The sequence below is a fragment of the Hyla sarda genome, chromosome 10 (genome assembly GCF_029499605.1).
Source record: "Hyla sarda isolate aHylSar1 chromosome 10, aHylSar1.hap1, whole genome shotgun sequence".
In the NCBI taxonomy this organism is placed as follows: Eukaryota; Metazoa; Chordata; class Amphibia; order Anura; family Hylidae; genus Hyla; species Hyla sarda.
Window position 1 is genome coordinate 122238440 of NC_079198.1, and position 12769 is coordinate 122251208.

General features: G+C 43.1%; 1 protein-coding gene and 1 long non-coding RNA gene across 8 annotated transcripts in view; one reads left to right on the forward strand and one right to left on the reverse strand.

Moving 5' to 3' along the window:
* ATP12A (ATPase H+/K+ transporting non-gastric alpha2 subunit) overlaps positions 1-12275 on the forward strand; it is a 54599-nt gene extending 42324 nt beyond the window's left edge. For all 7 annotated transcript variants that reach the window (XM_056542471.1, XM_056542476.1, XM_056542475.1 and 4 more), the window contains 6 exons: positions 295-418; positions 2590-2735; positions 6235-6368; positions 7265-7366; positions 9313-9404; positions 11999-12275. In XM_056542471.1, the coding sequence (XP_056398446.1) occupies positions 295-418; positions 2590-2735; positions 6235-6368; positions 7265-7366; positions 9313-9404; positions 11999-12027 (627 nt within the window). In that variant the 3' untranslated portion in view covers positions 12028-12275. The remainder of the gene's footprint in view (positions 1-294; positions 419-2589; positions 2736-6234; positions 6369-7264; positions 7367-9312; positions 9405-11998) is intronic.
* LOC130293605 (uncharacterized) lies at positions 187-7039 on the reverse strand. Its single transcript, XR_008848251.1, has 3 exons — positions 6923-7039; positions 2625-2708; positions 187-314 (listed from the first exon to the last, which is right to left on the reverse strand). It is a non-coding gene; the product is annotated as an uncharacterized LOC130293605 (long non-coding RNA).
* Positions 12276-12769: the final 494 nt, after the last annotated feature.

Consider the following 12769-nt stretch of genomic DNA (forward strand, 5'->3'; position numbering starts at 1 on the left):
CCACACATTTACACTGACATTTCTATAGTTCACCGTTTTCCAACCAAGGTGCTTCAGCTGTTGCAAAACTACAACTCCCAGCATGCTGGAAGTTGTAGTTTTGCAACAGCTGGAGGCACCTTGGTTGGGAAACACTGTTCTACCTCTCAACCAAGCAGTGTTTCCCAACCAGGGTACAGCTTCTCTAATGCACATGTAGCTTGTGCGGTTACATACAGATCTGCCGCACAAGCTCTACTTCTTCTTTTCTTCGAGAATCCAAAAAGGTTCTAATTGCCATGGATGTTCCCCTAGATCCCATCAGTTTCATTTGCCTATGAGAAGGCGGAGAGAGACATTATGAACAAGAAGCCTCGCAGGAAGAATGTGGACAGACTGGTGAACCAGCAGCTGGCGCTCTATGCCTACATTCAGATCGGTAAGGTTACCAGATAAACACCAGGAAATATATAGAACAGTGGTCTCCCACAGGGCCCAAGTCCTGCAGGAACTCATGGGAACGGAGTTCCTGCACTTTTTCCACAGCAGGAACGCAGTTCCCATTAGCATGAGTTCTGCAGGACCAGCCCTTAAAGGGTTACTCTGCCCCTAAACATGTTATCCCCTATTCAAAGGATAGGGCAAAAGGTGTCTTATCGCGAGGGTCCCGCTGCTGGGGACCCCGCCATCTCGGCTGCGGCACCTCAGACATCCGGTGCATGTAGCGAACTTCGCTCCGTGCCGGATGACTGGGGATGAAAGGCAGAGGCCCGTGACGTCACAGTAATGCCCCCTCAATGCAAGTCTATGGGAGGGGGCGTGATGGCCATGACGTCGCGAGCCTCTGGTGCTGCACCTAACGCTCTAAACAAATGCCAGGAGCAGCAGGGAGAACGTGGGAGTCCCAAGCGTCGGGCCCCCCGGGATCAGACATCTTATCCCCTATCCTTTGGATAGGATTTAAGATATTTAGTACTCCTTTACCGGTGAAAACACTTTTTTTTTTTTTTTTTTGTAAATCAACTGGTGCCAGAAAATTAAACAGATTTGTAAATTACTTCTATTAAAAAATCTTAATCCTTCCTGTACTTATTAGCTGCTGAATACTACAGTGGAAATTCTTTGCTTTTTGAAACACAGAGCTGTCTGCTGACATCTTGAGCACAGTGCTCTCTGCTGACATCTCTGTCCATTTTAGGAACTGTCCAGAACAGCATATGTTTGCTTTGGGGATTTCCTTTTACTCTGGACAGTTCCTAAAATGGACAGAGATGTCAGCAGAGAGCACTGTGCTCATGATGTCAGCAGAGAGCTCTGTGTTTCAAACGGAAAAGAATTTCCACTGTAGTATTCAGCAGCTAATAAGTACAGGAAGGATTGAGATTTTTTAATAGAAGTAATTTACAAATCTGTTTAACTTTCTGGAGCCAGTTGATTTAAAAAAGAAGAAAAAAGTTTTTCACCGGAGTACCCCTTTAAGTGGAAATCTAGAGTTCCCACACTTTTTTTCCCTAGGACTTGACCCCTGGTCTCCCACCTGCAGACCCCCAGATGTTGACATCGGAAATTCTTTTATTTTTGAAACACAGAGCTCTCTGCTGACATCATGAGCACAGTGCTCTCTGCTGACATCTCTGTCCATTTTAGGAACTGTCCAGAACAGCATATGTTTGCTATGGGGATTTCCTTTTACTCTGGACAGTTCCTAAAATGGACAGAGATGTCAGCAGAGAGCACTGTGCTCATGATGTCAGCAGAGAGCTCTGTGCTTCAAACGGAAAAGAATTTCCACTGTAGTATTCAGCAGCTAATAAGTACAGGAAGGATTGAGATTTACAAATCTGTTTAACTTTCTGGCACCAGTTGATTTAAAAAATAAATAAATAAATAAATATTTTCACCGGAGTACCCCTTTAAAGGGGTACTCCGCCCCTAGACATCTTATCCCCTATCCAAAGGATAGGGGATAAGATGTCAGATCGCCAGGGTCCCGCTGCTGCAGCACCCCGCTATCATTACTGCACAGAGCGAGACGGGCAATACAGGGGCCGGAGCATCGTTACGTCACGGTTCCGCCCCTCGTGACATCACGGCCCGCCCCGTTAATACAAGTCTATGGGAAGGGGGCGTGGCGGTCGTCACACCCCCTGCCATAGACTTGCATTAAGGGGACGGGCCGTGATGTCATGAGGGGTGGCGCCATGACGTCACGCTGCTCCGGCCCCTGTATCGCCCGTCATTATGCACAGAGCGAACTCGCTCTGCGCAGTAATGATAGCGCGGTGCCGCAGCAGCGATCCCCGGGGTCCCCAGCAGCAGGACCCCGGCGATCTAACATCTTATCTCCTATCCTTTTGGATAGGGGATAAAATGCCAGGGGTGGAGTACCCCTTTAAGTGGAAATCTACTTTTTTTCCCAGGACTTGACCACTGGTCTCCCACCTGCAGACCCCCAGATGTTGCAAAACTACAACTCCCAGCATGCCCGGACAGCCAACGGCTGTCCGGGCATGCTGGGAGTTGTAGTTTTGCAACATCTGGAGGTCCGCAGGTTAGAAGATACCAATAAGAAATGCCTATGTCTAACCTGGAGCCCTTCTTTATGAACAGGGATTATTCAGTCTGTTGGAGCCTTTCTGACTTACTTCACTGTGCTGGCCGAACAAGGGTTTCTGCCTCATACAGTATTGGGCCTTCGTGTTCCCTGGGAAAACCCCAACATTCAGGATCTGCAGGACAGTTATGGACAAGAATGGGTAAGCTCTTATACCTGACTCTATCGTTACTTCATTTCACCATCTTGATGGGATTTATGACACATAGGGGGATACTTATCAAAGTTGTCTATGTCCTGCATCATTATAGACCAAACTACAGAGGGTTATGGGCCGGTCTATTGTGCGCCTAATTTATCAAAACGCGCACGGCTCTCGATAAATTCTGTGCACAGACTTCGGGATCTATGCTTTAGGCTGGGTTCACATCACGTTTTTGCCATACTGTTTTCTATCCGTTTTTCTAAATAAAAACGGATGGAACAGTATGGAAAAAAGTAAACCGTATGCGTTTTTAAACAGTATACTGTTTTTAAAAGTGCATACAGGTCCGTCAGTTTTTATAGAAAAAAAACCCATACGTTTTTGAAAATTTTGTCCATTTTTTATGGGAGGGGTCTTGGGTGGGGACTTTAGGATTCAAATGCGCATGTGCAAAGTAAAAACGTATACGTTTTTCCCGTATGGAACCGTATACATGTGCATTTCCCATTGACGTCCATGTTAAAAAAAAACTTATGCGGTTGCAGTACGGTTTTCAAACCGGAGTCAAAACCGTGGTTGACCATGATTTTGTCTCCGGTTTAAAAACCGTACTGCAACCGCATACGTTTTTCTTTAACATGGATGTCAATGGGAAACGCACATGTATACGGTTCCATACGGGAAAAACGTATACGTTTTTACTTTGCACATGCGCATTTGAATCCTAAAGTCCCCACCCAAGACCCCTCCCATTAAAAATTTACAGTTTTCAAAAGCGTATGGGTTTTTTTTCTATAAAAACTGACGGAACCGTATGCACGTCTAAAAACAGTATACTGTTTAAAAACGCATACGGTTTACTTTTTTCCATACTGTTCCATCCGTTTTTTTGCCATACGGTTTTCTTTAGAAAAACGGATTGAAAACAGTATGGCAAAAACGTGATGTGAACCCAACCTTAGGCTGTATTTAAACCTGCGCCAGCATGGTCTGACATTTCGGCGTACTTTAAGCCGATGCGACTTGTCGCTGAAAAGTCGCTTTTGATAAACTCAGCACCAATGCTTTTTTCCATCTAAAATAGACTAGAATGCATCATGTTCTAAAAATCCTCTAAAGAAAAAGTCGCACATATTTAGACCGCGACTTTCTGTGCGACAAATTTAGACAGGAAAAACCAGTCTAAATCCTTTGATAAATATCCCCCATTGTAAAGAGATTATATAAACCAGGCACTGCACACTCTGCTGCCCAGCATGAGAAACACTGGGGGAGATTTATCAAAACCTGTCCAGAGGAAAAGTTGCTGAGTTGCCCATAGCAACCAATCAGATCGCTGCTTTCATTTTGCAGAGGCTTTATTAAAAATGAAAGAAGCGATCTGATTGGTTGCTATGGGCAACTCAGCAACTTTTCCTGTGGACAGGTTTTGATAAATCTCCACCATTGTCCCTTCTGTAACACCGGGAGCATGGTCATGTGACTGTAGATGGAATGCCCCATATACAGTGACCCCCCGACCTACGATGGCCCCGACATACGATCATTTCAACATACGATGGTCTCTCAGAGGCCATCGCATGATGAAGGCAGCATCAACATACGATGCTTTTGTATGTCGGGGCCATCGCAGAAACGGCTATCCGGCAGCGCAGACTGCTTCAGCTGCCACCGGATAGCTGTTTACGGTGCCCTGTGTGGTCCGCTGACGATCACTTACCTGTCCTCGGGGCTCCGGCGCGTCCTCTTCGGGATCCCCTGCATCATCGGCGCTCTCCATCGTCATCATCACGTCGCTGCGCACGCCATCCTGTCATCCAATAGGAGCGGGGTGCGTAGTGACGTGATGGCGGCGACGGAGAGCGAGGATGCCGGGGAAGCAGAGGCCTTGCCGGAGCATCGGGGACACCCCGGGGACACGGTGACAGCGATGGAGGATGACATCCAGGGCATCTGGTGACGGTCCGGAGCGGCGGGGACACGTGAGTATAACCTCTAATACCAGTGGTCTTCAATCTGCGGATCTCCAGATGTTGCAAAACTACAACACCCAGCATGCCCGGACAGCCGCTGGCTGTCCGGGCATGCTGGGTGTTGTAGTTTTGCAACATCTGGAGGTCTGCAGGTTGTAGACCACTGTCCTATACTTTACATTGCACGGATCCCTCAACATACGATGGTTTCAACAAACGATGGTCCATTTGGAAGGAATTACCATCGTATGTTGAGGGACCACTGTATCAGTCTCTCATGCGGACACTACATATCAGTAAAGGTGCCCAGACACATAAGACATCTCAGCTCGTCCTGATGATTTTAGGACCAGGAAAAACATCTAATGTGTATCAAACATTTAGCAGATGTTGGGGAAAAAAATTGGATGTGTCTGAAAGGGGCTTATTTTCTATTGAAAACCCACAAGCATGAATCAGATTTTCTCCCCCACTCCTGTCCATAGCACTAACTAAGTTCTGACCCCACTTGCATTTCATCCTGGTCTGTGTGTTACCCACAGGTGGACTGAGCCTAACAACAGTCAGTGAACAGGGTTTAGGGAGAAAGCAAAGACTCTAGAGCTTTTTTTTCCCCCTAGGATAAAGACTAGTGTTGGGCACGAATATTCGCATTTCGAATTTTTATCGCGAATATATTCGCTATATATTCGAAATTGCGAATATTCGCTTTTTTTCCCGCATATGCGCATATTCCTTCACTTGTGGGCCAATTAGAATGATGTAAATACACTTGTCAGAGGTTATCAACAACATCCCTAGCAACCAATAGTAAAGTGTCCCACCCCCTCAGTGTTTTCTTCCTCGAATACGCGACTATTGGCATATGCGAATATAACGAAAACTTGAAATTCGCGAATATAGGACGAATATTCGTCTATATATTCCCGAAATATCACAAATTCGAATATGGGCAATGCCGCTCATCACTAGTAAAGACTCATTTTTCATAAATGAATAGTGTTGCTGGCGAATATTCGCAATGCGAATTTTATTCGCGAATATTCGCGAATATAGCACTATATATTCGGAATTACGAATATTCCTTTTGTTTTTTGGTTTTTTTCACAGTACACATCACAGTGATCACCCCTCTCTGCTTCCAGCCTGCGTGGTGTAAAGAAGGCTCTAATACTACTGTGTGAGACTGGCGTGCGAATTTTCGCATATGCGAAAATTTGCATATGCTAGTTTTCGCATTTGCAAATTTTCGCTTATGCTGCTTTTTTTATATGCTAATTTTCGCATATGTTAATTTTCGCATACGCGAATTTGCACATATGCGAAAATAAAACGAGAATATTACGAATATGCGAATATTCGCGAATATATGACGAATATTCGTCCATATATTCGCGAATATTCGCGAATTCGAATATGGCCTATGCTGCTCAACCCTATAAATGAAGTCATAGCCTATGTGAGTCCTAACATATTATGGGAAGTACCTGCCTGTCCCTGACATGTCACCTGTTTTGTTGCAGACGTTACGTCAGAGGCAGTTTCTGGAGTGGACCGTGTATACGGCTTTCTTTATTAGTATTGTTGTGGAACAGTTGGCGGATCTTATCATCCGGAAGACCAGGAGAAACTCCGTTTTTCAACAAGGTCTTTTCGGGTAAGTTGACACGAATGTTCAGGATAGCAGGACACCCTCATATTTCTACATAACGTTGTGCATACATACCTGGAATTCTCCACTTTTCCAACAATCTTAACACAATTCAGAATGAAAGCAAATATGCGTAACTAGGAAAAACATGGCGACCTCTATTGCATCAAGCTAAGGAATGTGCAGAATGCCTCAAGCACTATTGGAGAGATATAAAGCGAACTTCGGAAGAGATGGGAATACCGGCGCTGACCAAGGAGAAGACAATAGAGCCAGGTGTGTAGCGAACAGATTTAATCCAATGCGACGCGTTTCACCGCGCTTGCGCGGTGAAACGCGTCGCATTGGATTAAATCTGTTCGCTACACACCTGGCTCTATTGTCTTCTCCTTGGTCAGCGCCGGTATTCCCATCTCTTCCGAAGTTCGCTTTATATCTCTCCGCTATTTCTGGGAAGGCTGCAGACCGGGATCATTATATCAAACGCACATCTTGGTTGTGTGGGAGTGCGCACAACCTGGCAGGGTGAGCCTTCACTTTTTCCCTCCCCTCCCACACACCTGTGATCCCGTAGGTTCTTCACAAGGGAGCGCCTGTTTTTCTTTTTGTTTTTCAAGCACTATCGGGATAGTTACACATTTAGGGGGAGATTTATCAAAACCCGTCCAGAGAACAAGTTGTTGAGTTGCCCATAGCAACCAATCAGATCGCTGCTTTCATTTTTAACAAGGCCTCTGCAAAATGAAAGAAGCGATCTGATTGGTTGCTATGGGCAACTGGGCAACTTTTCCTCTGGACAGGTTTTGATAAATCTCCCCCTTAGTGTTTGGATCCGGTCCTCTGAGGCCGCTCTGCAGACTATTGCTCCTCTTACCGTTTTTCTCTCTCTCTCTTTTTTTCAGTAACAAAGTTCTCCTGTTCGGTTTGGCATCACAAATTCTCATTGGAGCATTTCTTTCTTATTGCCCCGGGATGCCAGATGCCTTGAAGTTTTGTCCATTAAGGTGAGTGATGTGAGCCAAGGACTCCTGTATTACCAACAGTATGGCATTAAAGGGGTACTCCGGTGGAAAACTTTTTTATTTTTTTTTATTTTTTTTTTAATCAACTGATGCCAGAAAGTTAAACAGATTTGTAAATTACTTCTATTAAAAATCTTAATCCTTCCAGTACCTAACAGCTGCTGAATACTACAGAGGAAATTCCTCACTATTTGGAACACAGAGCTCTCTGCTGACATCATGACCACAGTGCTCTCTGCTGACATCTCTGTCCATCTCTGTGCATTTTAAGAACATCCCCATAGAAAACATATGCTGCTCTGGACAGTTCCTAAAATGGACAGAGGTGTCAGCAGAGAGCACTGTGGTCATGATGTCAGCAGAGAGCACTGCGTTCCAAAAAGTAAAGAATTTTTATCTGTAGTATTCAGCAGCTAATAAGTACTGGAAGTATTAAGATTTTTTAAGAGAAGTAATTTACAAATCTGTTTATCTTTCTGGCACCAGTTGATTTAAAAAAAAATAAAAAAATGTTTTTCCACCGGAGTACCCCTTTAAACATTGAAGTGTGAGGATCTGATGGTGCACAGTCATGTTGTAAAGGGACAGAAATTATGGTAGGTTCTAGTAGGATCATGAAGCTGTGGAGATCCCGCAGCACCTATTGCCTGACCTGAAAGTAAGTTGAGAACGAGCTCATGTAGTTAGGGAAGCACTATGCCACTGGTTTCCAATCAAGACATGCTGAGAGTTGAAGTTTTGCAACAGCTGGAGGCACCCTGGTTGGGAAGCACTGCCAAGCATTACCTCCCAACCGTCCCGGATCTGGCAAAAGTGTCAAAAGTTACTATTGGCGAATACACTTTTAGACTAGAATTTGTTTATCTAGACAGTATGCCCCCCCCCAGTATGTTGGCCTAGTGCAAGATACAACACTGACTACAGGTGCCCATGCACATTGGATGCTGAATTAGCAGATTTTGGTGGGACTGGCTGACCATCTAATGGGGATGGGGGTGTCCTGACTCTCGCCATTGACAGTTTTTGAGAGAAAGAGAGATTTGACATGGTGGCTTTAAAGTGAACCTATCATCACCTTCATTGTGAATCATCAGGTCGGTGCCCGGCAGCTTCTTCCCACTCCACCAGCCTTGATTGATTAAATGGTTACTCTATCCCTAGACATCACGCCGTCACGCCCCCTCCCATATACATGAATGGAAGGTGCGAGGTGCGTGGTGTGACGTCACGATCCCCACCATGGGAACCCAGCTTTCTAAACACACTGTTCAGGACCGCCCCCCCCCCCCCCCCCCCCCTGCATTTTAATGGTGAACTTAGGAGGAATAGTTTTAGGTGGTTGAACAAAATATTGTTTCTTTTCTTTTTTTTTTAAATCAACTGGTGCCAGAAAATTAAACAGATTTGTAAATTACTTCTATTAAAAAATCTTAATCCTTCCAGTACTTATTAGCTGCCGAATACTACAGAGGAGATTCTTTTCTTTTTGGAACACAGAGCTCTCTGCTGACATCATGAGCACAGTGCTCTCTGCTGACATCTCTGTCCAGTTTAGGAACTGTCCAGACCAGCATATGTTTGCTATGGGGATTTTCTCCTACTCTGGACAGTTCCTAAAATGGATAGAGGTGTCAGTAGAGAGCGCTGTGCTCGTGATGTCAGCAGAGAGCTCTGTGTTCCAAAAAGAAAAGAATTTCCTCTGTAGTTTTCAGCAGCTAATAAGTACTGGAAGGATTAAGATTTTTTTTAATAGAAGTAATTTACAAATCTGTTTAACTTTCTGGCACCAGTTGATTTTAAAAAAAAAGGTTTTCCACCGGAGTACCCCTTTAAGTGTATGAACACCTGTAAGGTACTATATTATCAATCTTACAATACCGCCGTCCACCATTTTTTATAACATTTTCCTCTCCTCTGCTTGTGCCCAGGGCTCAGTACTGGTTTGTGGCCATTCCATTTGTAGTTCTGATCTTTATATATGATGAAATCCGGAAATTGTTCATCAGGCGCTATCCTGGCAGTAAGTATAAAACAGACTTTGTATTTATTGATATATTTATTTATTATTTTTTTTTATTAATAAACGTTTTGTTTAAAGTTTTTTAAATGTACAACAAACCCTGCCCACACATTAAAAATAAATAAATAAAATTTATAATATCTATATATATAAAAAAAAATATATATATATATACATAAATATATATATATATATATATATATATATGTGTATATATAAATATGTGTATATATAAATATGTGTGTATATATATATATATATATATATATATATATAAATATGTATGTATATATAATTATATATATATATGTATAAATAAATATATATATATAAATAAATATATAAATATATATAGAAATTAAATATATATATATATATATATATATATATATATATATAAATAAATAAATATATAAAAGAAAATATATATGTATATTTATTATATATATATATGTATATATATATATATATTTATTTATATTTATAAGGTGCGAAACCCTCTGGAAGCATGCTCTTTGCCTGTCCCTAAATACCCTCCACTCTATATTGTTCTTACACGCGGAAGGAGATATAACTGCAGCCTGAGGAGGGTTGCTGTGTATATTGATACTACCAGCATGCTTCTTAGTGTCCCGTTAACCTATAAACAGTGCCTGAGGCAGAATGAAGAGTCAAAGGCCTGCGGGAGGTGCAAAACCTGCTTTTCTCTGTCTGAAACACTCACAAGTAGATGTAATAGACTAAATATGACTGATATATATTGAGAACAGCCGGTGATGTACAATTAATGCACCCATAAGATTTCCTTGGTACAGTGTTGCAAAACTACAAATTACAGCATGCCCGGACAGCCAAAGGCTGTCCGGGCATGCTGGGAGTTGTAGTTTCTGCAACAGCTGGGGGCACCCTGGTTGTGAAGCACTGACCTAGTAGACTGAAAGAACATGATCTAGAGATAGGGTTGGTCTCCAGAATGACATGATAAAAGAGTATTGATGTATTAGGGCAGATTCACACTTCTTGTATTTTTACTGCATATTTTTAGCAAGTTCACAGAAAATTCCAACTCCACTTTATAAAAACGTATCCTCCATTAATGGATAGGGGATAAGTGTCTGATCGGGGGGTTTTGACCACTGGGCCCCCCCATGATCTCCGTTACAGGGCCCGTCTCTCACCTTCTAATGCCGGTTCTGTCTATTCTCCGCTTGTGCTGATCAGAAGTGACGGCCCACTCAGCCAATCACCAGCCAAGACAGGACCCAGTCTCGCCCGGCGACTGGCTAAGCCTGCCATAACTTCTGTACAGCATGAGCATGTCTCCGAGGGTGGTGGTGGGGGGGTGGGGGCGGAGCACGCTACGCAGAAGAGACAGAACCGGCGTTAGTAGATGAGAGATGGGGCCCCCTGCATGAGATCACGTGGGGTCCCAGCAGTCAGACCCCCGCGATCAGACACTTATCTCCTATCAAAGGATAGAGGATATGTTTTTATTAAGTGGAATACCCCTTTAAATGAGCACTGTCATTCCCCCAAAAAAATTTGACACAAATTTTGATTGGTCGGGGTCTGAGTATTCACACTGTCTCCGATAGATATAACTAGAAGAGAGAAAAGAACACTTAGTGAGACAAACTTACAATGTGAGTCTATAGGTCTGGCTCGTTTTAACAATTGGTCGAGTTCTGAACACTCGGACCCCAACCAATCAACACTCTTGGCATGTCTCTAGGACATATTAAAAGATTTTTTAAAGTGACAGGTACACCTTAAAGGGTTTTGACAACTTTTGACATGTTGACCAGATGCATCAAAAATTATGATTTCACTGCTCCTCGGCTGTCAGTCAAATCTGACCTTTTCTCTGCATAACTCTATGCAGAGAAAAGGTCAGATGTGAGTCGCTGGGGAGTAGAGCACAATGCCGCCCAATTCCCTTGCTTATAATGCCTGATTGCAGCAGTTCAGTGACTCTTTAAGGGCAAGTTCCTACTTGGTGTATACGCAGCGTATTTCACGCTGCCCAAAATCCGCTGCGTATCCCTCGCTCACCATACATACACGGCTTTCCGGCGGCAGCCCTATGTTTGTAGGGAGTTTTGGTGGCGGGGCCGTGTGCTGGCGTCCAAAACTCACTGCACACATAGGGCTGCTGCCGGAAAGCCTTGTGTGTATGGTGAGCGAGGGATACACAGCGTATTTCCCGATGCTGCTGCAGATTTTGTGGGAATTTGCCCTTAAAGTGTCACTAAACCACTGCAATCAGGCGTTATAAGCAAGGGAATTGGGCGATATTGTTCTCTACTCCCCAGCGGCTCACATCCGACCTTTTCTCTGCAAAGAGGTCAGAAGTGGGAAAGTGCCTTGAGATATTGCGATAAAATTGATAAAATTACACCACATGGTGAATCCACCAATTTAGTAATCCCTTTACATCAGGGGTCTCAAACTGTGTTCCTCCAGATGTTGCAAAAGTTGAAGTTTTACAACATCTGGAGGGCCACCAGTTTGAGACACCTGCCTTACATATTGCAGTGGTTGGGGGTCCGTCTACTTCAGACACTTTTCATTAACCCGTCTTCTTTTGTTTCCAGGCTGGTGGGACAAGAACATGTATTACTGAGGTGGCTGGACCGCTTCGGACCTTCCCAAGTGTTATGGATGTTATTTTTTTATACCTTTCCTGTTTGTCGAACAAATCGGGAAGATCAAACTTGTATTGTATTGTAAATGTTATGTATAAAGTTATATAAAATAAAACTATTTTAACAAAAAAAAGCATCATGTAAAAAGTGGAGTGTTTTCCCATTAGTCGGAGTATTGAAGCTGTGGATTTCCTTTATAGATGGAGCTTTTTTAAACCAAAAGCTGTCAATAAACCTTATTTTTTCACAAATGTACTTGTTTTTTAGTTACTGAAAGATAAATTGAGTCTTGTTAGTAGATGGTCCATAGAGTTCACAGAGCTAAGAATCATCTCGGGAGACCACCACTTTAGTGCGAGTGCTGGGAGTTATAGTTTTGCGACAGCTGGAGGTCCACAATCTGGAGAACACTGCAATAAAGGGGTATTCCGGAGGGGAAAAATGTTTTCAAATCAAACTGTTCCAGAAAGTTATACAGATTTCTAAATTACTTTCTAAAAATCTTAATCTTAATTACGTTTAAAACAACGTTTTTTTTTGTTTTTTTTGGCAATCCTGTATAATCCCATTCAGTTTGTTTGAGATTTAGGAATTAAAGCTGTGGGGGCATAGTCTCAGTCATCATAAGCTTCTAATGTGGAAGGGGGAACTTATTATTTGTGACTTATGAGGCATAAATGCTTAATAAAGTCAAAGACAGAATAAATTGTGCAAAATGCT